The sequence below is a fragment of the Phocoena sinus genome, chromosome 20, assembly GCF_008692025.1.
Source record: "Phocoena sinus isolate mPhoSin1 chromosome 20, mPhoSin1.pri, whole genome shotgun sequence".
NCBI lineage: Eukaryota > Metazoa > Chordata > Mammalia > Artiodactyla > Phocoenidae > Phocoena > Phocoena sinus.
The window spans coordinates 18,011,581-18,033,824 of NC_045782.1; the positions used below are offsets into that span (position 1 = coordinate 18,011,581).

Here is a 22,244-nt window from a genome sequence, read left to right on the forward strand (position 1 = left end):
CATGTAACTCCAATGGTTTCCCATTATCCCCAGGCTATTTTACTTTAACAGTGCATTGAGAAGGAAGACATCCTTTTCATGGTTATCTCTGGTTTTCAGTCCTAGTCACCAAATGACTTCGTGTGTTGCTGCTCCTGTGCCTTTATATATTTTGTCTTCTGTGCTTGGAATTCCCCTTTCCATCTTCTCCCCTTGGCAAACTCCTATGCATCCTTCCAGATCAAGCTCACATGTCTGCTTTATAAACCCTCTTCAGTGCCTTCTTTACTTTGGACTTCCCTGTGAAAGGTATATTCTTTGGTACATATTACGGTACTAATCTCCTTGTTTCTGTTTTGATGACCACTGTGAGACTGTGAGCTCCTTCAGGGCCTTAATTCATATTTATTTTCTCTATAGTAGTTATATCAGTGCTTGGCACATGGTAGGCCCTTGTTAATATTTGTGTTGAATGAGTAACAGTGTAGTGTTTTGTTTCTTTAAATAATAAATGTCCTATGCCAGCTGTGATGCTTGTAGTCCTAATGTGGTCTCTGTTTGCTAATGTGTTTTGGAAAGCAGTATACCAGTTCTTCTTTACTTTTTTCTTTATTTAATCAGTCTTATTTTTTGTCTGGTCTATTCTAGCTCTGGACTGGGAAGAATGGGAAAATGGGCATTTGTCTCATTTAATTTGGCAGTGCTAGTAGTCTGTTGGGTATTTTTGAGGGAGGTCTCCTTGGCTACAGAGGAGGGTGGGTTTTCTCCAGGCCTCTGTAGTTAAGAACAGTAGTAGAAGGACCTGAATCCTTCAGCCTCTAAACAGGAGGGTTTTTGGGTAGGTTTGGCACATATCACTCAGTAGTGGTTATTAATTCATAAGTTCCCAACTGGCATGCCAGGCATACAGGTATGTGATGGGTGGTCTGAAACAGTGATCCCCTGGGGTCATGTGTAAGCAGTTTCATCCTTTTACTCCAGTGTGCTGAATACTTTATTCGTGTACCTTGATGTGGAAAAGTTGGGAAGCCCTGTGGTAAACAAATGGATGTGGCTGAGGCAGGGTTAGAACTGATACACAGAATCTTAGGGCTTAGTTGCCTTCCAAGCTAGGAAGAACTGATTTTCACGTCATCCCACGTCATAGCATAGGTTGGAAGTAATAGCAGGTTCAGTCAAAGTTAGGTTCATTGGGAGCAACCCAACTTCTAAACAGTAGAGAACTGGTTAGATGAAGTGTAGCGTAATACTGCTTAACTGTGTACAATTAAGTTCATGGATTTGGCATTACATGAAATCCATTTACTGATCGCATCTATCTATAAATGACCAGTATCTGAAATGAGACTGTAAGAGGTTGGATTTTCTTTTTCTCTCTCATGAAAGCTGCTTACTTATAAAAGTGTCAAGTTTAGAAAAGCTATCTTAAATGGTTGATGTTATTAAAACTAGTAATTTGGGCAGACCAGGGAGGGATGTTTGTGTCAGTTTTCTGACCCATGAAGGTAATGTCATGGAGGGTAAACGTAGCCTTTTCTAGCGGTTCCAGTGGATAGCAGGACTGATGTGGTGGTGCGAAAAGATGTTACCATATGCGGTTTTTAGGATCCCCTTTTGTTGGGTCTCTAACTCCTTTGGAATTAATATTGGAAAGGTGACTTGAACTGGGAGACCAAAGACCTGGGTTCTAATCCCAGCTTTGCCACTAGATGGCAGTGACTTTGGGCAGGTCCTTTATTCTCTCCTGACCTCATCAGTAAGTAGATGAGGTTGGGATGGATTTTTGAGGCCCTTCCCAGCTGTGACATTTTATGGTTCTATTATTTCATATGATTCTTACTCTTTTCTTTTCAATGCCCAGGTATTATCCATGCAGCAGAGGAGAAGGATTGGAAAACTGCATACTCATATTTCTATGAGGCATTTGAGGGTTATGACTCCATCGATAGCCCCAAGGCCATCACATCTCTGAAGTACATGTTGCTGTGCAAAATCATGCTCAACACGTAGGTGCACATTAACTTTGGGATATGAGAACTCAGGTCCTTCATCTAAGATTTTCTGCCATGGTAGAGATGGCTTGGGCAGGGACTTTGGCCAGTTACAGAAGCAGCGGCTGCCACCTCGTGGGGCTGATTGAGGTGGAATGGGAGGATCGAAGGTAATCCAGAGCACTTTTCCTTGCTAGTCTTTCAGAACTGGGGAGACAGATTTCAGAAATCTCTTTCCCAGCCCCTCTGAGTGTTCTCCTCATCCTACAATTCTGTCCAGAAGAGTTGTTGAGCACAGGACAGAGGGCCAGGAAATGGCTTACAGACCAGCACCACCAATGGGCCACCCAGAATGGGGGTGGTTAAAGGAGAGGTTAGGGGGAGGTTTGAAAAAGGCGACGACGGCAAGTATGACAGCTAGATCTTTTTCTAAAGATTTACAGAATTATTCCACATTCTTTTTTGGGAATAAATGAGATACTGACTGGGATTCTTTTTGGATCTTGGGATTAAACAGGGCTTGTGTTTTGAAAGATCTGTTATACTGGGATTTGGTTTATATGTATCATTTTGCCTGTTGGGTCTATTACTTCTGGTAGGTTCAGTGTGGCTTTCTTTTTCTTTCTTTCTTTTTTCTTTTTTTTTTTTTTTTTTTTTTTTTTTTGGCTATGTCGTGCAGCTTGCGGGATATTAGTCCCCTGACCAGACCAGGGATTGAAGCCGGGGCCACGGCAGTGAAAGCGCCAAGTCCTAACCACTGGACCGCCAGGGAATTCCCAGTGTGGCTTTCTTTTTAATGTTGAGTTTTCTTGCTTTTCAGCACTGAGCCCAGAGTGGAGAAAGCCTAGTGTCTATGGTGTGAGAGGCCTATGGGTTTAGGGGTGGGGGCTTATTACCTCTGTGGGCAGAGTCTTTTCAGAGGAAAAGATATTTGCCTGAACATGTGCTTAGAAGCATAACATCCTGGAGCAGTTGACCGAGTATGTATTTTTTTTTTTAGCCCAGAAGATGTCCAGGCCTTGGTGAGCGGGAAGCTTGCACTTCGGTATGCGGGGAGGCAGGTAGGGGATGCCTTGACTGCAGTTCTGATCTCTGCTCACCCTGAGGCAGCGTGTTATTAGACATGGTGTTCAGTGAGACCGTGCTCTTCAGGTCTCCATTCCGCTCTTCATTCTTTTTTCCCCCCTCTTTTCATTAAGCACGTCCAGTATATTTCCTGTACTATTAATTCTTGGCCTGAAAAGTCAATGTTTGGTGCTCTTGTGGGTATTGGGTGGTTTGAGGGACTTAACAGAACTCAGAATTGAACTGGAGCATTTACAGTGAGTTAGGTTGCATTTAGCTTCGACCGGAAAGTATATCTACCATGATCTTGGCTTGAAAATTTCATGTGCGGAATAAGAAATCTTGGATTCTCCAAGAGTGTGGAGCCGGGTAGGGTCTGATGCGCGTGTGCTTTAGAGAGGTCAGATTGCTTGCTGCAGAAACTAGGTTTTGATGACTCAAGTGCTTCTCTTATCAGTACCTTCCCACTCTTGTCCTGAGTTTGGGTGTGGTCAAGAAGAGGCCTCTGATGGTCGGTAGCCCTATTTGTGATGGCTTTTATGCCTGAGTAGGTACGAGTGTGACCTGTGTAAAGATGACGTCTCAAATGTCTGCATCGTCACTTTGTACTTCACTTGATTATCACTGGTAAAGTAAAAGTAGTCTTTCTAGGTTTCAAGTGCAGTTGTCTCTAAATAGCAGACACGTTGGCTCTCTCACTGTATCTTTGGCAGAATGTCCACAACAGATGATTTCTTCCTTCTATACACGTGGCCCTATTTGGCTTTTCATCAGAAGAAGTTTCAGACCAGCTCCTAGTTTTGACCAAAAGAATATTGGTTATTTCTGTAGTGAAAGACTCACTATCATATCTAGAATTAGAGTTGAGGAGGTGGGCTAAGAGAGGTCAAGTGTCCAGAACAAGGCCAGGTAACTAGTAATGGTGAAGTGAGACTTTGAACTTGGGTTATCTGGCTTTAAGTTTCATGCTATTCTCATTATGACATTTTTCTGTCTGTAGGACAAATGCTGGAGACAAACTACACTAACGATTAGCTTTGCATCATTTTTAAAGTCTGCAGTATAAGACACTACCTTCCTTGTTTAAGTACATAGGCTGGTACAAGAGGAGTTCCCTCTGGTCCTTTGTTCCTTGATGACAGCTTTCAAGCAGGAGTCAGGCACTCAGGAAGATGAATGTTGTAGATTTCGTGCTGAGTAGAGACTTAAGAGCTTGGTCGGGTACCTTTTATAACGTTTTATAAAGTTAGAAGTTGCCCCTTAACCCTTGGTTATACCTTCATCACTCTGGGGTTTTAACATTCAGTATGATACGTAGAATTTTGATGCTTCAAGCTTAATGAAAGTAAATCTTGGTCTGTGCCCTGCACCAAACCCAGCAGAATGAGATTTTATAAAGCACAAGGTATGATCAAGTCTGAGGGCAGGAAGGGTTCTGTGGGGTATAGGGATAGGGAGTCTTGGAGGAGGGGTGAGGAAATCGCACTTCTCTGGCCAGTTTCCCTTTTAGCTTGTCATCTTTGGAGAATGCTTTATCAAAGTCTCTTTTTTGGAAAACTTCCTATTTCCTAGTACCTTTAAGTCACTTCAGCTTTCAAAGGGAAACTGGTTGGCACACAGTGGTATTCCTCTAGCTTTTCTTCCTAGGCCTCTGAAGAAGAGCAGTGGTGGGGCAGGTTCTTCCTTGCAGCCAGAAGTTGTGTGGACATAGCATGTTCCTTATGAGACTTGTTGGGATGTGAGTGTACAGATCACTTTCACTGTTTCTCTCTTTATTCTTAGACAGAAGCATTAAAATGTGTGGCTCAGGCTAGCAAGAACAGATCACTGGCAGATTTTGAAAAGGTAAGCAAGGTATTGGGTTGGTAGGGAACTGGTGGAGGGGAGGGGCATTTAAGCACTTTAAAAAGTTTTTTTTAATCTTTTTTTTTTTTTTTTTTTTTAATCTTTAAGTGATTATAGTTTCACAAGAAGTTGCAAAGATAGTACAGAGTGATCCCATGTACCATTCACCCAGTTTTCCCCAGTGGTTACATCTTATCTATAGTGCAGTATCAAAACCAGGAAGTAGTTAAGCACTTCTGTACAATGAAACTGTTGAATTATCATACCTCATTTATATGCAGTACCTTTCAGTTTCAAAAAGTTCTGTCATCCTTCTTTCACTTGAGTTTTTTTTTTTTGGGCTGCGTTGGGTCTTCGTTGCTGTGTGCAGGCTTTCTCTAGTTGCAGTGAGTGGGGGGGGCCACTCTTTGTTGCGGAGCACGGGCTCTACGCGTGTGGGCTTCAGTAGTTGCAGCACATGGGCTCAGTAGTTGCGGCACGTGGGCCCTAGAGCGTGTGGGCTTCAGTAGTTGCGGCGCGCAGGCTCTAGGGAGTGCGGGCTTCAGTAGTTGTGGCACGTGGGCTTAGTTGCTCCATGGCATGTGGGATCTTCATGGACCAGTGATTGAACCCATGTCCCCTGCGTTGGCAGGCAGATTCTTAACCACTGCACCACTAGGGAAGTCCCCTTTCATTTGATTTTTCACAACAAACCTGTTACCTGTATTTTATGCTTGGGGAAGCTGGAATTTAAAGAGGAGGCCTGGGTCACACAGCTCATGTGTGTCAGGGTCTGACACAAGCACCATGCAGCATGGTCTTAGATGTTACTTCAGCTCCAGAAATGCCAGGTCTGCTTCTCCTCTGTGGACAGAAGAGAAGTTTTGATGTGTGCATCTGGGCTGAGAGACACTTCCTTAGGACGGAAGTTCTAGGCTGGCCTTGCCTCCTGTGCCTTTCACTCAATGTTTGTGAAGGTTTGGAAAGGGAGAAGAACTTGTCTAAGCAATCAGGTGAGACTTATACTTTTCTGAGCCTCTCTCTTAGTCTGAGTATAATGACCAACTTAATAAAAACAAACCTAGATCCAGGAAGAAAAATAGTATGGACAGAAACTAGACCATGTGGCTCTCTGACTGTCCCCAGGGTTCATCATCTTCCTTGAGGTTTCTTGCCAATTTCATTTCCTTACTTGGCATGATTTGCTTGCTTCCCTTAACACCTTATAGCACAGCTGACATGAGGCTGGGATATTGTGAGAACATTACTTAAGGTAAATAAATCACATACACAAATAAACAAAGAGTCTAGATCATTTTATCCCCAAATTTGGATGGAACACTTCTAGTAGGGATTAAAAAAAGGGTCTGTGATCAGATATTTGGGAAACACTAGGGCTAAACAAAATTAGAAAGGTACTTTGTTTTCTGTGCTGATATTCCTTATAAAACCCCAAGAGCTAGCTGTGGAATTCAGCATTTCCTATTATTTAACCTCAGAATTCCCCCTCCTCCTGCACCCAGGGAGGCCTTATTTGTTCTGTGGAATACATATTGAGAACTGCTTTTGCAGTGAATTTAGCTTGCAAGCTGAGCTGCTCTCAGGGCTTACATGGTTTGAGCTGTCAGTGTGAGGCTTTTGGACAGGAAGATGGTGCCTAGGGTTAGGCTCCACCTTTTACTTCTTTTCATTTTCTTCTGCCTTCAGTCATGGCTGTTCTTTCATCTTCCCAAATCCTCCAGAACTACAGTCAACCATGTAGTTACCAGGGCCAGCTCACTACTTAGGAAGCTGCGAGTAGCGTGACTTTCAAGTCCTTTTCTGTGCCAATCTCGGCTCTTTTGGCAGGCTCTAACAGATTACCGGGCAGAGCTCCGGGATGACCCAATCATCAGCACACACTTGGCCAAGTTGTATGATAACTTGCTGGAACAGAATCTGATCCGAGTCATTGAGCCTTTTTCCCGAGTACAGGTAAGAACCCTCTTGGGGACTCTAGCTCTTCTCTGGTGGCAGGGGGTTTCTGGCTAGGCGTCCTCACTGTAGCCACCTCCCTTCCCACAACCATTCAGAATAGGAACTCACCTCCAAGGGTGTGCCTGCTGGGCAAGAGACCCCCAAGAGCTTGGGATTTTCTTGACAGGGAATGAGAGTCAAGGAGGGGGATGCTGTGGGGTAGAGGCTGGTGCAGTTGCCCCTGCTTGTTTTCAGTGCAGTCTCCTCCTAGCTTTTGTAGTCACTGTGCATGTGGTCAATGCTTTCTGTTCTGGGTGTGTGGGACAGGAGTGTATTTGTTGTCTGTAGTGATGCAGGGTAGGCAGATGGACCAAGCACAAGAGACCTAAGCACAGCCAAAGAGAATCTGTCCCTGTAGAGACATTCGGCAGGATTTCAAGATACAGCACCACCCTCATCCCGATATTAGAGGCAGAAGTAAAACTTTCAGTGTTGGTGTCTTTTTACCTTTCCTTTTAGATCGAACACATATCTAGCCTCATCAAACTCTCCAAGGTAAGGAGTCCTGAGCTTGTCTTGAGGGTAGGGATGGGGAAAGGGGCATGTGGAGGGGCTGCCATTTACACCCGCTGGGCCTTGTTGCAAAGCTCCCAAGCTTCTCAGTGGGGACTGGGGACCGTGGGCTGAGAGCTGCAGATGCATTGTTGCTGTTTTATTTTCAGACCATTTGCCATAAGATCCTTTTATACAAGGCTTTCATGTCAGTGTGATCTCTCACTAGTAGAGGCTGGGCCCTTTAATCATGTGCTTTGATTTTAGGCCGACGTGGAAAGGAAATTATCACAGATGATTCTTGACAAGAAATTTCATGGTGAGTAACAGTCGTACAGGCGAGGGGGCTGGTGGAGGTGATGAAATGGTGAAGAGGCGTCATGCTCTTGTTTATCTTGAAAGAAGATGCTCCATTGTATCACCTGGTGGTTCCCTGGGATCCTTGCCCCTGTTATGCCTGTGATGAGAGTGTAATAAGCATGCACGAATGGAACAGGAAGATGACTTCTGTTTCTACTCCTTTCTGGAGAAAGTGAGGCAGCTAGGGAGTGGGCTGCTTCTCAAATGCTCGTGTGTCTAATCCTTTCTTTTACCTGGGTTTGCTTGTGTTTTCTGCAGGGATCTTGGACCAGGGGGAGGGTGTCTTGATTATTTTTGATGAACCCCCAGTAGATAAAACTTACGAAGCTGCTCTGGAAACAATTCAGAACATGAGTAAAGTAGTGGATTCCCTCTACAACAAAGCCAAGAAACTGACATAGGTGAGTGCTGACTCCGGGACCCGGGCCCGGGCAGCGCTGTCTTCTGCCTGTCGAGACTGAAAGCCTCCTGGTGGCCTTGCGGCTTCCCCGATTGACACTGCTCTGTCTTCTTTTGCAGAGTTGGATCTGTAGCGGTCCTTTGGAGAGTGTGTGTGGCGGGAGAGTGAAACCTTTGGGGAAAATGCTAGGAGATTTTTTCTTTCTGTTCTACTTTTCGCTCAGAAAGTTTTTAAATCCTCATTTGGTGCATCTGTATTCCAGCCGATAGGTGTGCCAGTTTTCATGTTATCTTTACTGGCCCAACTTGGGAGTGGGGAAATTGCTTAAAAAAAGAAAAAAAAGAAAAAAAAAGGTTATTCTAAATAAAAGGAAAAAGGCTTACACTACCTAAAGCTGTGCTCTCTGCCTCCTGGGAGAGGGCCGCCAAGCCAGGCGCTCCGCCAGCCACTGGGGCTCCTAACCCACCCGCTGGGTGTCACCTCGCCTCCTCTTCAGAATTGGGTGTTCGCCTGACTATCAAAGCAACGACTTTTTATTCTGTTTGTACTGAACCAAAACAAACAACTGTGTATAGACTGCTATTTTTCTTTTTATTTGAAATGAGGCGTTTCGGTGTCCTTTCCCCTGCCATGTGGCCCATCCCCCCGCCCTCCCCCCAACAATGGCTCCAGCAGACTGGCCGAAGGTCCCGCCGCCGCCACCGCTGCAGCAGCACCTGCACGGCTCCGCTCCAACCTGGGAAGGAATGGGGACATGGCCAGGAGCTAGTGTCACCATGGCCACACGGGGAGCAGTGTGGGCCCTCAGGGGGCCTGCTGTGCATGTGGCTCTTTTTAACACAGTAAACTAGATTAGATGTCAGTGTTTTAATTGCCCCTCTCCTCTGCTCTTTTCTCTCTCCCTCTCTTTCCCCTTCTCTCAACCAGGAGACCATCCCATGTCTCTCTTCCTTCCTCCTTCCCCCCCTCCAGGGGAGCCAGGCTGTCTGAAATACTTCAGCTTCTCTCCCCCATCCCCCTGCTTCTCTCCTGCTGTCAGATGGATTTATTCCTTTTTTAAACAGTGAACATCGGAAATGAGACTGTGGGGTGTGTTGTTGTTTTTTTTTTTTCCTCCCAATTTTTGTTGTTGGGTTTTTGAGCAACCTCATGTCCCCCTCCCAGGGAGCTTTCTTTATTTACCTCTTAGAAGTGGAACGGATGGGAGGTAGAGCAGTGTACTCCAGCATGCTTTGTTTTATGATGAGATTACATAGCAAGGCTTTTAATGCCATCTGGGCAGGTGAGCTTCTGCACCTCTGTTGTGCTCAGCTATATTTTCTTCTTCCTCTCATTCTTCTTTGTCTTCTTTTTTCCTCTCCCCCTCCTCCTGCCTCCTTCCTGCTGGCCTCCTTTTATCTTTCTTTCCCTTTGTCAGATTATCCTTCCAGGTTTTCGTAATAAATTTATATTTTGTAAAAGGATTTTGTTGTACCAGGTTTTGCATCCTCACTGAATCTGACTGGCTTTTATTTTCCTCTCCAAAATCAGGTTTTTGTTCTCAACATCTTTCCCCATCATGTCCAGTCACTGTTTTGGTTTTGGCACCATCAATATCAAATGTACAAACGGTTCTTGCTAACCAACACCAGGTATATCTGATGTTCAGATGAGTTCCAATAAAAACAATTTTTTTTTCAAAAAGTGTCCTTTCTTGAGTGCTGGAGGGCTTCTGACCAAGTCCAGACAGCTCTGTGTAGCCCTCTAGACTGGACAAAGCTCTACTGTCTCATTTGCTTCACGGGAGACCTTTTGATCCGGGGTCAAGTGGAGGGCTTTGGGTGAGAAAGTTGGTCTGTGAGGGCTAAAATGGGAAATGGGGCTCAGTTATCTTTGTTTTTCCAAGGCATCGTGGTCCAGTGAGGACATGGGGTTTGGGCTGTAATATCCCCTGAGCCTGTTTCCTCACTTACACGACAAGGATGGCGCTTTCTCGGTAGGTAATTGTGGTGGGAATGTTACATGAAGTCATGGAAGTACAGGTGCCTGGAGAGCCCTGGCATTCAGTTGTGGCTTAGTTTTAGTTTTTTGGAATCTTGTTCAAAAGGATTGATTTTATACTACTCCTCAGACCCTGGGAGTGACATGTCTTGTGGGGCTCTGGGGCTGCTGGGAGGGAGGGCGGGCTCTAGCCACCAACTCCAGTCTGAGCCACTCTCTACTCTCTTTCAGTATTGTGTCTCTGTGTATAGTTTTACTTAAGGAAGAGTTGTGCTTCAATAAAGGACTTTAAAAATATTCCAAAGGGATCAAGAGCCCGAGCAGTGGGGGGAGGGCAGTCCCAGGAGCTCAGTGGGGCAGCAGCCTTCTCGTCATCTCCCTGGGCAGGTCTGCTGACTTCTGCAGACCCGTGCTGTCCAGTGTGTGGCCATGAGCCCCATATGGCTGTTGAGTCCTTGAAATTGTGGCTAGTTCAAACTGTGATGCCCTGCAAATGTAAACCAGACTTTGAAGAATGTGAAAAAAGAAAAATTGCTCAACTTCTTTTTTATATATATATTGAAATATTTTGAGCATTTATTGGGTTAAATGTACTATTAAGATATACCTGTTTCTTTAACTTTTTTTATATGGTTGCTAGAAAATACTTAATTATCTACGGGGCTTGCCTTTGTGGCTCATGGTTTTTTTTGGACAGTGCTGCTCCAGACCTTGAGGGACTGCTTCCCCTCCCAGGCCTCGATAAGCTGCATCTAGGTGCAGCTGAGAGGGTGGGGTGGCCCATGGGCTAGCATGGGCCTGGCTCCCTCACTTATGGGCCCTTCCTGGCACCAGGCTTCACGGTGCCTGGGCTTCCTTGTGTGTTAATGAGATCCTGATGGCATTGGGAGCGGCGGCTGCGTCCCTTGGCTGTGGAGCCCCGCTGCATGCTAGTTATGTAACCTGTGCTGCCCAGAAAGGCCACTAGATGCTGCTCTGTGATGCCCGAGAGAACAAAGCACGACTTCCTCAGGAGCCAGGGCTCAGACCTGCTTTATTTGGAACCCTTTCTGAGAGCTGGCTGGCTGGGGCCTTGGCCTCCCTTTCTCAGAGTGGTGTGGGAAAGGGGCATGCAGAGGATGGGAACTCTCCATGGACATCCCAGCCGTGCATGTAACACGCAGGCTGGCCTTTCCGGCAGCTAGAGATAGACTATAGGATAAAGAGGCTGATTGATGGGGGTGGGATTTGGAGAGCTTCCCTGCAGTTCTCTGGTGAAGACTGGGAAGAAAACAGCTGTGCATCATTCATCCGGGTCTGCCTCCTGGGTCCTTGATCTGCCATTTGTGGCAGATTGTAGCTATTCCTTCTTCGCTTTGCAGTTGGAGAAGTACTGGGAGCTTGGAGGGGGAGGGGGGTTGTTGGTGTGTTGAGTGAGCAGAGGAGTGGTGTGGTGCCTCAAAACAGGCAGAGCGGGCACAACACAGGTGGACAGGGTTCCAGGGTTCTTCGGTCACAAAAGCCACTGTGCTGGCAGTGCCATCCCATTCATGCTCCGCTGCACACATGACTTTGCCTCTGACAAGTGTGAGGAGGTTGGAGTAGTTCTGCCAAGAGCTCTTTTTGAAGGTAGTAGGGGAGGGCTGGCTGGACAAAGGCAAGAGAGGACGCAGGCTGGAAAAGGCCCAATGCGAGCTTCCACGGTTTGGGAAATGGGGTGGGGTGAAGTGGAGCTGGGTACTGCCCACCATGAATTGGAATAGTTAGTATTGAAATTTTGTAGGTACAGGTAAGTACAGGGCGGCTCCAGATAGTTCTGAGGGGTGGATTACAGGCTTCGAAATCTAAGCATATTTTGGGAAGTGGAAAGCACTTAACCCCTGCTCAACACAGGGAAGGCAGTGTGGACATGGGCCAACTCAGGAGCTGGGCCTCCATTAGGGGCAGGATGAAAAAAGGCTGGGGTCCAACTTTGCCTTAGGAAGAGAGTCATTGGGCCAGTGGACCTGGAGGAGGTTGCTTCTGAGAGCTCCTTACTATGGAGGACAGCTCCATTTGAAGAGCAGGTAGGGGTTGTACACTGAGGAATGTTCAGAGGGAGGGGCACACTGGGCTAAGGGCCTGCCTTTATCTTCTAAGTTAAGATGACAGCTACTGTGGATGTTTCTCAAGGACTCTACAAGAAGTCGCCTTCTGGGTACAGAGTAATGCATTTCCCACTATATGGTCACCAAGGCCCCTAAAGCTTTGTTGCCACTGTTGACAGAGGAATCTCTGGGTAGTACTTCAGCAAATTCTAGTACTTTCTGATGATGGTAGCATTGTTTGAATGATACCAGATTTCTTTACTGCTTAGAGCAGTAGGCAGAACTGGCACAGGTTGTGTGCTGGAGTGGCCTGGGAGTCGGGATTGGGTGTTCTCTGGATTGCTACTTCCTCATCACCAGGTCCAGAGGCGGTAATTTGGATTAAGATATTGTTTAAGTCTCCTGTTTCCCAGGTTTGTGGTCAAATCTGAGTCAATCTCCAGAACTAAACAAAGAATAGTGAAGAATAGCCTTTGTGAAGGATCTCGATTCTTGTTCCTTGTGAGAGGGAAAGTTCTTATTAGAACCAGAGTTTTACTCAGAATTTAATTTATGGGCACCGAATCTTCAAATTATATATGCTTAGCATAAAAAATATTTAAATCAGCCGATCAGAGGCTGGTTGGAGAAGCAGTTGCTTCAGTTGTTCTATAACAGATAAGAGGGCCGGTGGAAATTTTGAGGTCGCATTTGTGATGGGCTCAGTATTGGTCCTTCTCTGGGGCAGCGACCGAGCCAGAAGCCTCAGGGCTCTGTCCCAGGTGTGGTGTGGGAAGGCTAGTCGCTCTGTACCTGGGCCGTGGGCATTTACCTGGGATGGGGCAACAGAGATCCCAGAGGGAAAGGTACTCAAAACTGATGCGACGGTCCCCTTGGGATGCTTGGGGCACTCAGGCGGCCTCAGCAAAGGTTTAGCCTCTCCCCACCTTGCTCCCTGAGCTCCCTAGCTTACTTCCCCGGGGACGAGGAGGTTAAATGGAAGGAAGCTGCTCGGGGTCCTAGCCTCCGTGGATGGCTTCTCCGGCGGCCAGGGCGGGGACGCGGCCGCGAGCGGCCCCGCGGCCGCAGCTGCCGGCGCCGCGGCGGGAACAAAGGCAGCACGTGTCTGGGCGGGGCGGCGGGCGGGGTCGGCCCTCGGCCCCGCCCCGCTCGGAGCTTCCCCACCCGCCCGAGCTCGGCTGCGCGGTGTGCCCGCGACTGTCGCACTGCCGGGCTGTTGCTGGCGGGGCGGCGCCGAGAGGGCGGCGAGCAGTGTGGGAGGGGGGCGGCCCCGCGGGGCGGGGCGGGGCGGTGCCGCGAGTACCCGCCGCCCGAGCCCGGGTCCTGGATGGGGCGCGGCGAGTAGAGCGGCGCCTGGGGCTCGCGGCCGTGTCGCTGCCAGCACCGCGCGCAGCTGGTGCTGAGCACGGCGGCGGCTCCGGCTCCCGGGCGAGACCAGGCCTGGCCGGGCCTGCGCGTGGGCCGCGCGCGCGCCCGAGAGGGAGGCCGCTGAGGTGCGCGCCGGGGCGGGCGCGGGCGCGGCGGCGGCGAAGGCGGCCGAGCGGGGGGCGGGGCCGCGGCGCCAGCAGAACCTTGGACAGAAGCTCCGGAGCCGCCGCCGCCGCCACCGCCGCCGAGCGCGAGCCCCACCGAGCCCCGCCGAGCGCCGGGACCGCGGCGTCGAGCCGCGGCGCGCATTGCGGAGGGTGCAGAGCGCAGGAGCCACCTGCTCGGTAAGCCTACGCCTCGGCCCGTCCGCTGTCTCCGGGGAGCCGGGCCGGGGTCGCGGCCGCGTGCGGTTTCGAGGCGGGGTCCCCGGCCACCTCCGCCGGCTCCCGGTCCCCCGCGCTGCCATCCGGACCCTGGCGGGCGCGGGTGCCGGTGCCGCAGTGGAGCGGCCGGGTTGCGGCGCGGGGGCGCGGGCGGGGCCGTGCCGGCCGGGGAAGGCCTGGGCGCGGGTCCGGGGCCAGGTCCGCGGGGCCGCCGAGGCCGGGGCGGAGGAGCGCGACGCGAGCCCCGCCTGGTTCTGAGAACCATCTTGTTTTCCACACAGATCCGAAGGGGCGGCAAGCGACCCCGGGAGCGCCCCGGCCTCCCCCTGGCCGCCTCGGGCTCGGTGAGCTGTTTCGTCCCTCCAGCCGGCAGGCTGGGCGCGCAGGGGCGCAGGTACCCTCCCGGCGCGCAGCGGCACCATGGGCACGGTGCTGTCCCTGTCCCCCAGCTACCGGAAGGCCACGCTGTTTGAGGATGGCGCGGCCACGGTGGGCCACTACACGGCCGTGCAGAACAGCAAGAACGCCAAGGACAAGAACCTGAAGCGGCACTCTATCATCTCCGTGCTGCCTTGGAAGAGGATCGTGGCCGTGTCGGCCAAGAAGAAGAACTCCAAGAAGGTGCAGCCCAACAGCAGCTACCAGAACAACATCACGCACCTCAACAATGAGAACCTGAAGAAGTCGCTGTCGTGCGCCAACCTGTCCACGTTCGCCCAGCCCCCACCGGCGCAGCCGCCCGCACCCCCTGCCAGCCAGCTCTCGGGCTCCCAGACCGGGGTCTCCTCCTCCGTCAAGAAGGCCCCGCATCCTGCCGTCACCTCCGCAGGGACGCCCAAACGGGTCATCGTCCAGGCGTCCACCAGCGAGCTGCTGCGCTGCCTGGGTGAGTTTCTCTGTCGCCGGTGCTACCGCCTGAAGCACCTGTCCCCCACGGACCCTGTGCTCTGGCTGCGCAGCGTGGACCGCTCGCTGCTCCTGCAGGGCTGGCAGGACCAGGGCTTCATCACGCCCGCCAACGTGGTCTTCCTTTACATGCTCTGCCGGGATGTCATCTCCTCTGAGGTGGGCTCCGACCACGAGCTCCAGGCCGTCCTGCTGACCTGCTTGTACCTCTCCTACTCCTACATGGGTAATGAGATCTCCTACCCGCTCAAGCCCTTCCTGGTGGAGAGCTGCAAGGAGGCCTTTTGGGACCGCTGCCTCTCCGTCATCAACCTCATGAGCTCCAAGATGCTGCAGATCAACGCCGACCCCCACTACTTCACACAGGTGTTCTCCGACCTGAAGAACGAGAGTGGCCAGGAGGACAAGAAGCGGCTCCTCCTAGGGCTGGACCGGTGAGCCTGCTAGCCTGCATCATGGCTCAAGGATTCAATTCATTTTTAAAAATTTATTATTAAATCAGATTTTGTGTACAGTATGTGTCTAGCGAAGCCACGAAGGGCCTCTCCCTTCCCACCTTCTCTCCTTGGGGTTTTCTTCAGCCCTGCCAAGAACTCTGGATGCTTCTGAACTTCCGAACCTTGTGCAAAATTCAGAAGATGTATTCAGAGACACCCTGGCTCCTGACCTTCCACTTTGGGGAATTCAAAGGACTGACCTGCCTCTGCCGCCTGTGCTCTTGCTGGACCAAGGCAGGGGAGGCTGCCCTCTGCTCCCCACAGCCAGGCAGCCCAGAGTTCCTGGTTGGCGGCCCTTTTCCGGGTCCCGTTTTGGGTCCTCCATTCTCCCAGAGGCTCCTGGAGCCAGCCACCCTGACTGAGCCGCACGTGGGGTTGTGAGGCAAGATGCCCGTGGCCCTGGGACAGCCTCTTCAATTGAGGGGAAGCCGGCCTGGTGCAAAGATTGTGTCCTGTCGTTTGACCATGCACGACCCGGTTTGCTCTTTTTTCTTTTTTAGGGACAAGGGCTTTCCTTTTGTGGAGACGTGGAACTCGCCCCCCTCCCCCCGCTCCCAGCGGTGTTGGCAGTGTTGGTTAACAAGCTGGTTTGACTCATTACGTTCTTCCGTTTTGGGTCCCAGCTCTGAAGGGGTGGGGTGAAGCTGGGGACAACTCCTTTCCTGGGTGAATTTTTCATTTGAATCATGCAGCTTAGTCACCCTGTGGTGAAGGCCAGGACAGCTTCAGGTGCCCATTGTCAACAGCCTGCCTTCTGGGCAGGTGGGGTTGCCATGCCTGGGACTGAGCCGGTGCCCACCTAAGGGCTAAGGCCTCTTGCTGGTGCACGTGACATTTGTCCTGCAGAGCTGCGGGGCGGTGGGGGGTGATGTCAGGGATCAGGGTGATGTGGTGATGATGTACCCCCGCCCTCACCCCCGTTGATTTAAAGCTGTTCCCAAACAGTTCAGTTTCTTCTGAAGGTGAAGCCTTGTCCCGAAAGGGCCAGTGAGACAGCTGGATCTTGGAGACAATTACAAGCCGGGAGCAGAACTCCTGATTGCCTGCTGATTCTACAACTGATCAGTTGCAGCTGCTGGTTTTGGTTTCCACCTTAGCCTGGTTGGTGGCTGTAAAAACACATGATGTGTACTTAATCAATTTTCTTTCTGATTCTCCCAGATCGGTGGCTTGGGGCTTGGGAGAGGACCAAGAGAAGGGAGCAAGCCCTCCTCTGTCCCTTCGGCTTTGGGGAACAAAGACTGATGTGAAGATGCTACAGAGAATTCTCTCTTCCAGTCCCAGTCCCCCAGGGGGTGCTGGAAGGGGAGGCTGGGGGGAGGCAGGGGGCGGTTTTACATAGGATTAGCTTCCAGGTGGCTGCCGATTTCAGCAGAAGCACTACTGAAATTCACAGAAAAAAGAAAAAGCTGTGAAATTGAGGTCCCGATTTAATAGGCCCGGAGCTGAGCCTGCGGGCCCGTGGTGCTCCCGAGGAAGAGGGCCTGCCCGAGCCGGAGAGCATTGGCCGCAGCTGCGCCCCGAGGCCCACGCTGAGCCTTTCTCAGGACCGCCAGCCAGATAACCTGCCGCGGGGCTGGAAGGAACCTGCGGCTGCTGGCGCGGACCTCGCCGCGACGCCTCTTCTCTGCTGGAGTTGTCACCCAGCCCGTCTGTGCAGATCCTGCTGCCATGTGTGACCTGAGGTAGGAGGCCCGTGGGGGCAGCGGGCCCTGGCGGCACACGAGAGGGGGGTCTCCGGGTGCCGACTCTCAAGAGCAGGGGCGCGGGTCTATAGTCGCTCCTTCGCGGGCTGCGCTGGGCCTGAAACTGCGGGAAGGTGCATCCGCAGGATTCCAGTTCTGTGCGTTTCCTTCTCTCCATATTTATTTTTTTAAGTTTCGGAGGCGGTGCAAATTTCAGGAGTGGTTGGGGACTAAGAAAAGAACTCTCTAGTTCCATCAATGTGAAGCCTGGTGGGGTCTCCTCCCTCCCTTGCACTGGTCATCAGTATTGTGTAGAGGAACTGATATACTTGAGTGTGCAAGCAATGAACCCATTTGACATGCTGCTATGAAGACTACTTTTAGAACAATTAAAAAAAAAGGAAAAACCTAACCTACAAAAAAAAAACCCTTTATTCTTTCATTGTTGCTTTTACAGTGATATTGTGCATGCAAACCAGGAGCATTTTGTGTCTTAAGAAAAATAATCTTAGAACAGATGGCTGTGAAAATTACACCCGTGCACAGACCAAGTCACAGGAATAATAATAGTTCAGGATTTGGTTTTTCTCTTTCTTGTAAACCTGAAGGGTTGATATATTCTTTCCATGCAGTTATTAGAACTTAGTTTTGTTCCAGCCGTTGTTAAACTTGCAATGAAAAGAAAATGTGCCATTTTTTTTCACTCGGAATTATTCATAGCTGTATATTTGAAACTGCTAATTACACACGTGCGATGTATGTTGGTTTTTTAGTGCAATTTCTTCTGTAGCTATTCTTTGACCAAACTGTGGGTGTTGTTAATATTAATTTATATTTGTCTCATTTTGTATGTATGCGTAGCGTGTTTGTAAGTATGTGTGGTTTATAATCTGACAAGGTCATGAAGCTCAGTTTGGCTGTAATTTAATTCCCCTTCCCTTATTTTTATTTATTTTTGTACTGTGCTGAGTAAATAAAATGCACTGACCATCCATTACATAGACCTTTTCTGTGGGCACATCCTTCACGAGCAGGCTGGGGGCCCCTCTTATAAATGATTCCTGCGCTCAAAACATAATTGGATTGCGTTGTGGGGGAGGGGAGTATGGGAGGAGGGAGGGTTAGGGGAGAGGCCTTAACAAGCGCGTTCATGTTAAGGTGATTAAGAAAGAAGCACAGGTTAAGTCAACTTTGGTTTCTCAGGAGTTGCTTTCCAAAGGCTCCGTTGGCTTGGCGGAGCTGGGTGACCGGGACCTCCAGCCAGAGGGTCGGGCCCAGGCATGGCCTGGCGAGGGCTGGCTCAGCGGGTCCTGCAGGGCAGCCGGCTTGGCACTAAGGCTGCGGCTCCAGGTGTCCTGGGCCTGGCTCTGCTCGTGGTCCACGGCCCAGAGGCTCCCAGGCCAGCAGGGGTCCATGTGGCTCAACCCCACCAGCCTAGCTCTGTGCAGGTTTCTGAAAGAACTCCAACCCCGGGGCTCCCAGATAAGCAGCCACCCTAGCCCCTAATTGTGGCAAGGGTGGGGCCCCCTACTGGTTGTACTGCCAGCGGTCTGTGCCCACTCACGCCACCACCCTGAGCTGCTGGGACCTGGCGTTTTGGACTTGGTCCCCCCCCCCCCAGCCCCCTTGGCCCTGTCCCCCGCTGGCTGGAGCTGCCCTGGGCCTGGGGGTGGGACGCGTTGCACCTGCTCAGGTGGCACCTTGGAAGCTGTCAGCCTTGTGATCAGGGCACCTCCTTTGTCTGAGTCAGAAGCCATCACTGCGGGCTCCGTCCCGCCAGTAACCGGGGACCCGGTAGCATCCTCTGGCTGCGGGGCCCTTGGGTGCTGGGGATGCCCCATCTCCCCGCAGGGCCTTGCTTGTCTGCAGCTCCCCGACCCCAACCTGAGGGCTCGGGGAGAGGCTGACCAGCCACGGCTCACCCAGACCTCTCCTCCAACTGCAGCCCTGGAGATCCCAGCCTTGCCTTTATACGTGCTTCGATCTCAGTAAACGTGAAAGCAGTGAGTTTTAAGTCTAGTGCACAGGCCTCAAAATGGTGGGAGAAAGTGTTTGGATTTAATTCCACTGCCTGTCCGCCTCCTGGCTCCGCCTCCCCCCAGCTTCTCACTCACCACTGAATACTTTTCATCAACAGCCCCACGTAAACTGTCCTCCATTTTTACCTGATTTGTGTTTAATGCTCCCTTCCATCCTCTGGGATAACAGTTTATAGAAGCCAAATTTTCACAATTGTAGATACAGTTTTCAATTCAAAAAGCAGAACACCTTTAAACGTAAGATTTAATGCTTTATTGCTCTTGATGATAAATCAAAATATGCTTTAGAAATAAAGTTAATTTAATGGAAAATAGGAATATACGCACCAAACCATAAAACTGCATTTAATTAAATCAAGAGAAACACTTCATCGCATACAATCACTGTGTCCTCCTGCCTTCCCCTCAGCGCTGTGATCACACCCGAAATTCTTTCTTCGGTTGCCACACACTGTGACTTTCTGTAGGACATCATGAAAAAGTGCTTGTGGACGGCGGTGGTGCTCTGGCTGAGGGCTCAGGGACCAGAGGCGACACCAAAAGGTGGGAGGGCAGGACTCCAGCCCCCGTCCTCTCCAGCCTCTGAACGGCACTCGTTTGGCATGTTCTTTTTGGTGTGTCTAAAACATACATTTCCATGTATCTAGTAAAGCAACAAGTTTGGGGAAACGAGTGGAAAGGAGAGGTGATGTTCCAGTTAAGATGGATCGATAGTGTCAAGGCGATTGGCAAAGCTATGGGCGCTGCTGAACGGGGTCCTGTGCGGGCAGCTGACCAGGCTTGGAGGATGAATGGGTTTCCAAGGCCAGGATGCCGGCGGGACTCTTTGCTGTGCACTGCACGGGGTGAGAATGTGCTCGAGCTCTGGGAAGCAGGGGTGGGGCAGCCGCGAGACCAAGCTGCTGGGACCACCTGGGAGCCGGCCAGGGGGACGTGGCAGGCACAGGAGGTGGCATCTGGTATGCTTTGTGGGGTCGGGGTGGCAGGGGGAGCCTCTGTGGCAGAAAGCGGAGAAAACGTCAGCACGTCCCTCTCTGACATCCTGCTCGGCTCCTCCTGGGGCGTGGGCTCACCCTCAGCCCCCTGACCACACGGGGTGCCTGAGTCTTTCCTTTTTCTAAGGCTCCAGGCCGGGAGGCCCGGGCTGCCCAGGGGGTGTGTGGCGTCCTCCTCGGAAGAGGCTCAGAGGAGGGTGGTCCCGGAAGCATCTGGAGCACACGCGCTCTCTGCCGGGCAGGGACTGGCAAGGCGGCGGCTCTCCTGGCCTGGCCTGCAGTGCCAGGACCCCCGCACTGTTTCTGTCGCTCCACTTCCCCAAGTTCCTGGGGCTCAGGCCCTCCCACCCCGGTCCTGGTTCTCCACGTGAGTGTGAGGCAGAGGTGTTTGGAGGGGCAACTTCCAAACCCCGGATTGCTCCCCTGCTCCCCACCCCCCATTCTATTTTATTAATTAGCGTTCCTGACACGAGTGTGGGCACAGCAGACATATCTGATTAGCAAACTGCAAAAGTAAGTGCAAGATAACCATGGCCCAGGCTGTGTGGTTAAGTAAGATGATCCCTGGAGCATCCCCTGCGCTGCGCTCTCTGGGGAGGTGGCCACGGGGCTGGGGGCAGGCTCTGGGCAGGACAGACTGCCGGCCCTTGGCTCCTGGGCTGAGGGGCTGGCCCTACAGGTGAACCTGCTCACCTGGTGGTCTTGGCTGGCTGCTGGCGGGGAGGGGGTCCACGAGGAGCTCTGAGAAGCTCCCTGAGCCAGGGCATGGGGCTGCCATCACCCTGGGGAGAGGGCAGCTGGGCCCAGGGAGAGAGCAGGGCTACCTCCCCAGCTCACCTCCCCCAAACCGGGGGCATGGCTTTGGCTAGAAACTGCATCCGGGCTCCCCGAGCCCTCGCCTTGCAGGGCCAGCTGCTGGTCACGGGGTCAGGCAGGCTGACCTGGCCTGGCAGCGGGCGGCCTTCTCTGACTGCAGGGGAGCTGTAGTCGGGGGTGGGGGGGTGGGGTGGGGTGGTGGCTAGGGGCTGGGCAGGACACGGGGTCTTTGGTTTGCTGAGGGGTCTGCGGACAGTTGGGACCGAGGAAGACGGAGGCCAAAGGCAGAAAGCAGGGGGTGGGCCTCGGGGAGGGGCCGCAGGGGAGGCGGGGGCCCCTCCCAGCGTGGAGCCTAGCGGGGCGGGCTTCGGGCGGCCCCACCTCCCTGCGCATCAGTTGCCCGGCACGCTGAGGATGAAGCCCGAGCGGTTCTTGGTGAAGTCGGGCTGCGGCTGGTTGAGCCGTGTCTCCACGGAGACGGTGCACTTCTTCCCGTGCAGGCTGCATTGCACAGGGTTGGTGACGTTGACTTGAAGGTGGCGCTTCTCACTGGAAGGACCGAAAAGAAGACAGGCGGTTAGCAGGGGGCCCAGGTGGGGGAGTCTCCCCGGCAGTCCCTGGGCCTCACAGGTGTCTCCTCCAGGTCAGGGCACAGAGAGGATGAGGCCGGGAGAGATGGTGCTGGGCTGCGGTCCCGAACCAAAGCCCTGGGGGAGCCAGGGCCCGAGGTTCAGGCGCTGCCGGGCTCCTGAGAACCCGCTTGTGGGTTAGTACAGGGCAGGGAGCCGCAGTGCGGCACGGCCACCGCCCTCTGGCCTGAGGCTGAGGACCAGTCGCTGGGCTTTAGATGTCAGCAGGGGGATATCACAGCACGGGGCTCTGATGACACTGTTTATCAGTTCTCTCTGGTGGCAACACGGAGCCCTGGGGGCGCTGCGTCCAGTGATAAGTGGAGACTCTTCCCCGCACATGGTACCTGACTACGAGAGAAATGTCTTCTGTGAGTCCCGGCTCGGCCCTGCCTGTCGCGGGTCCCGCTGTTAGAACCGGTTGGACGTCAGCTTCCTGGAGGCCGGGAAGTGGGAGGGAGGGTCAGCGGTGCTTCTACCTGTGTGGCGGGCAGCGTGCGGGGCAGGAGCCCGTTCCCCTGCCCAGGAGCCATGTGGCCCTGCTGGCCCAGCGGGGCTTCTTCCCACCTGCTGAGCAGGCGGAGGGCCCGGAGTGCCCAGTGCCCGCGGGGTGGCTGCGCACCTGCTGGGGAGGAGCAGCGCCCCTCCTCAGGCGCCCCGCGGGGCACTGAACGCACTTCAGATGCCGCAGATGGAAGAGCTGGGAGACTCAGCGGCCGGCACAGTCCCGCGCTGCGCCTCGTGCCTCATCGG

General features: G+C 52.1%; 3 protein-coding genes across 5 annotated transcripts in view; 2 read left to right on the top strand and 1 right to left on the bottom strand.

The window, feature by feature from the left end:
- Nucleotides 1-9,266, top strand: part of PSMD11 (proteasome 26S subunit, non-ATPase 11) — a 29,439-nt gene extending 20,173 nt beyond the window's left edge. Inside the window, exons 7-14 of one of the 2 annotated variants that reach the window (XM_032616931.1) lie at nt 1,841-1,985; nt 2,971-3,031; nt 4,818-4,880; nt 6,708-6,833; nt 7,335-7,370; nt 7,635-7,686; nt 7,986-8,128; nt 8,247-8,514. In XM_032616931.1, coding sequence (XP_032472822.1) covers nt 1,841-1,985; nt 2,971-3,031; nt 4,818-4,880; nt 6,708-6,833; nt 7,335-7,370; nt 7,635-7,686; nt 7,986-8,128 — 626 coding nt within the window. In that variant the 3' untranslated portion in view covers nt 8,247-8,514. Of the gene's footprint in view, nt 1-1,840; nt 1,986-2,970; nt 3,032-4,817; nt 4,881-6,707; nt 6,834-7,334; nt 7,371-7,634; nt 7,687-7,985; nt 8,129-8,246 lie in introns of both variants that reach the window. The other variant, XM_032616932.1, reaches the window with a different exon arrangement.
- Nucleotides 9,267-13,495: 4,229 nt separating this feature from the next.
- CDK5R1 (cyclin dependent kinase 5 regulatory subunit 1) lies at nt 13,496-18,006 on the top strand. The gene is made up of 2 exons (XM_032617869.1): nt 13,496-13,885; nt 14,206-18,006. The coding sequence occupies exon 2, from the start codon at nt 14,345-14,347 to the stop codon at nt 15,266-15,268; it is 924 nt and encodes a 307-aa protein (XP_032473760.1). The 5' UTR covers nt 13,496-13,885; nt 14,206-14,344; the 3' UTR covers nt 15,269-18,006.
- Nucleotides 18,007-19,289: 1,283 nt separating this feature from the next.
- Nucleotides 19,290-22,244, bottom strand: part of MYO1D (myosin ID) — a 355,118-nt gene continuing 352,163 nt past the window's right edge. For both annotated transcript variants that reach the window (XM_032615652.1, XM_032615653.1), the window contains one exon: nt 19,290-21,411. In XM_032615652.1, coding sequence (XP_032471543.1) covers nt 21,255-21,411 — 157 coding nt within the window. In that variant the 3' untranslated portion in view covers nt 19,290-21,254. The remainder of the gene's footprint in view (nt 21,412-22,244) is intronic.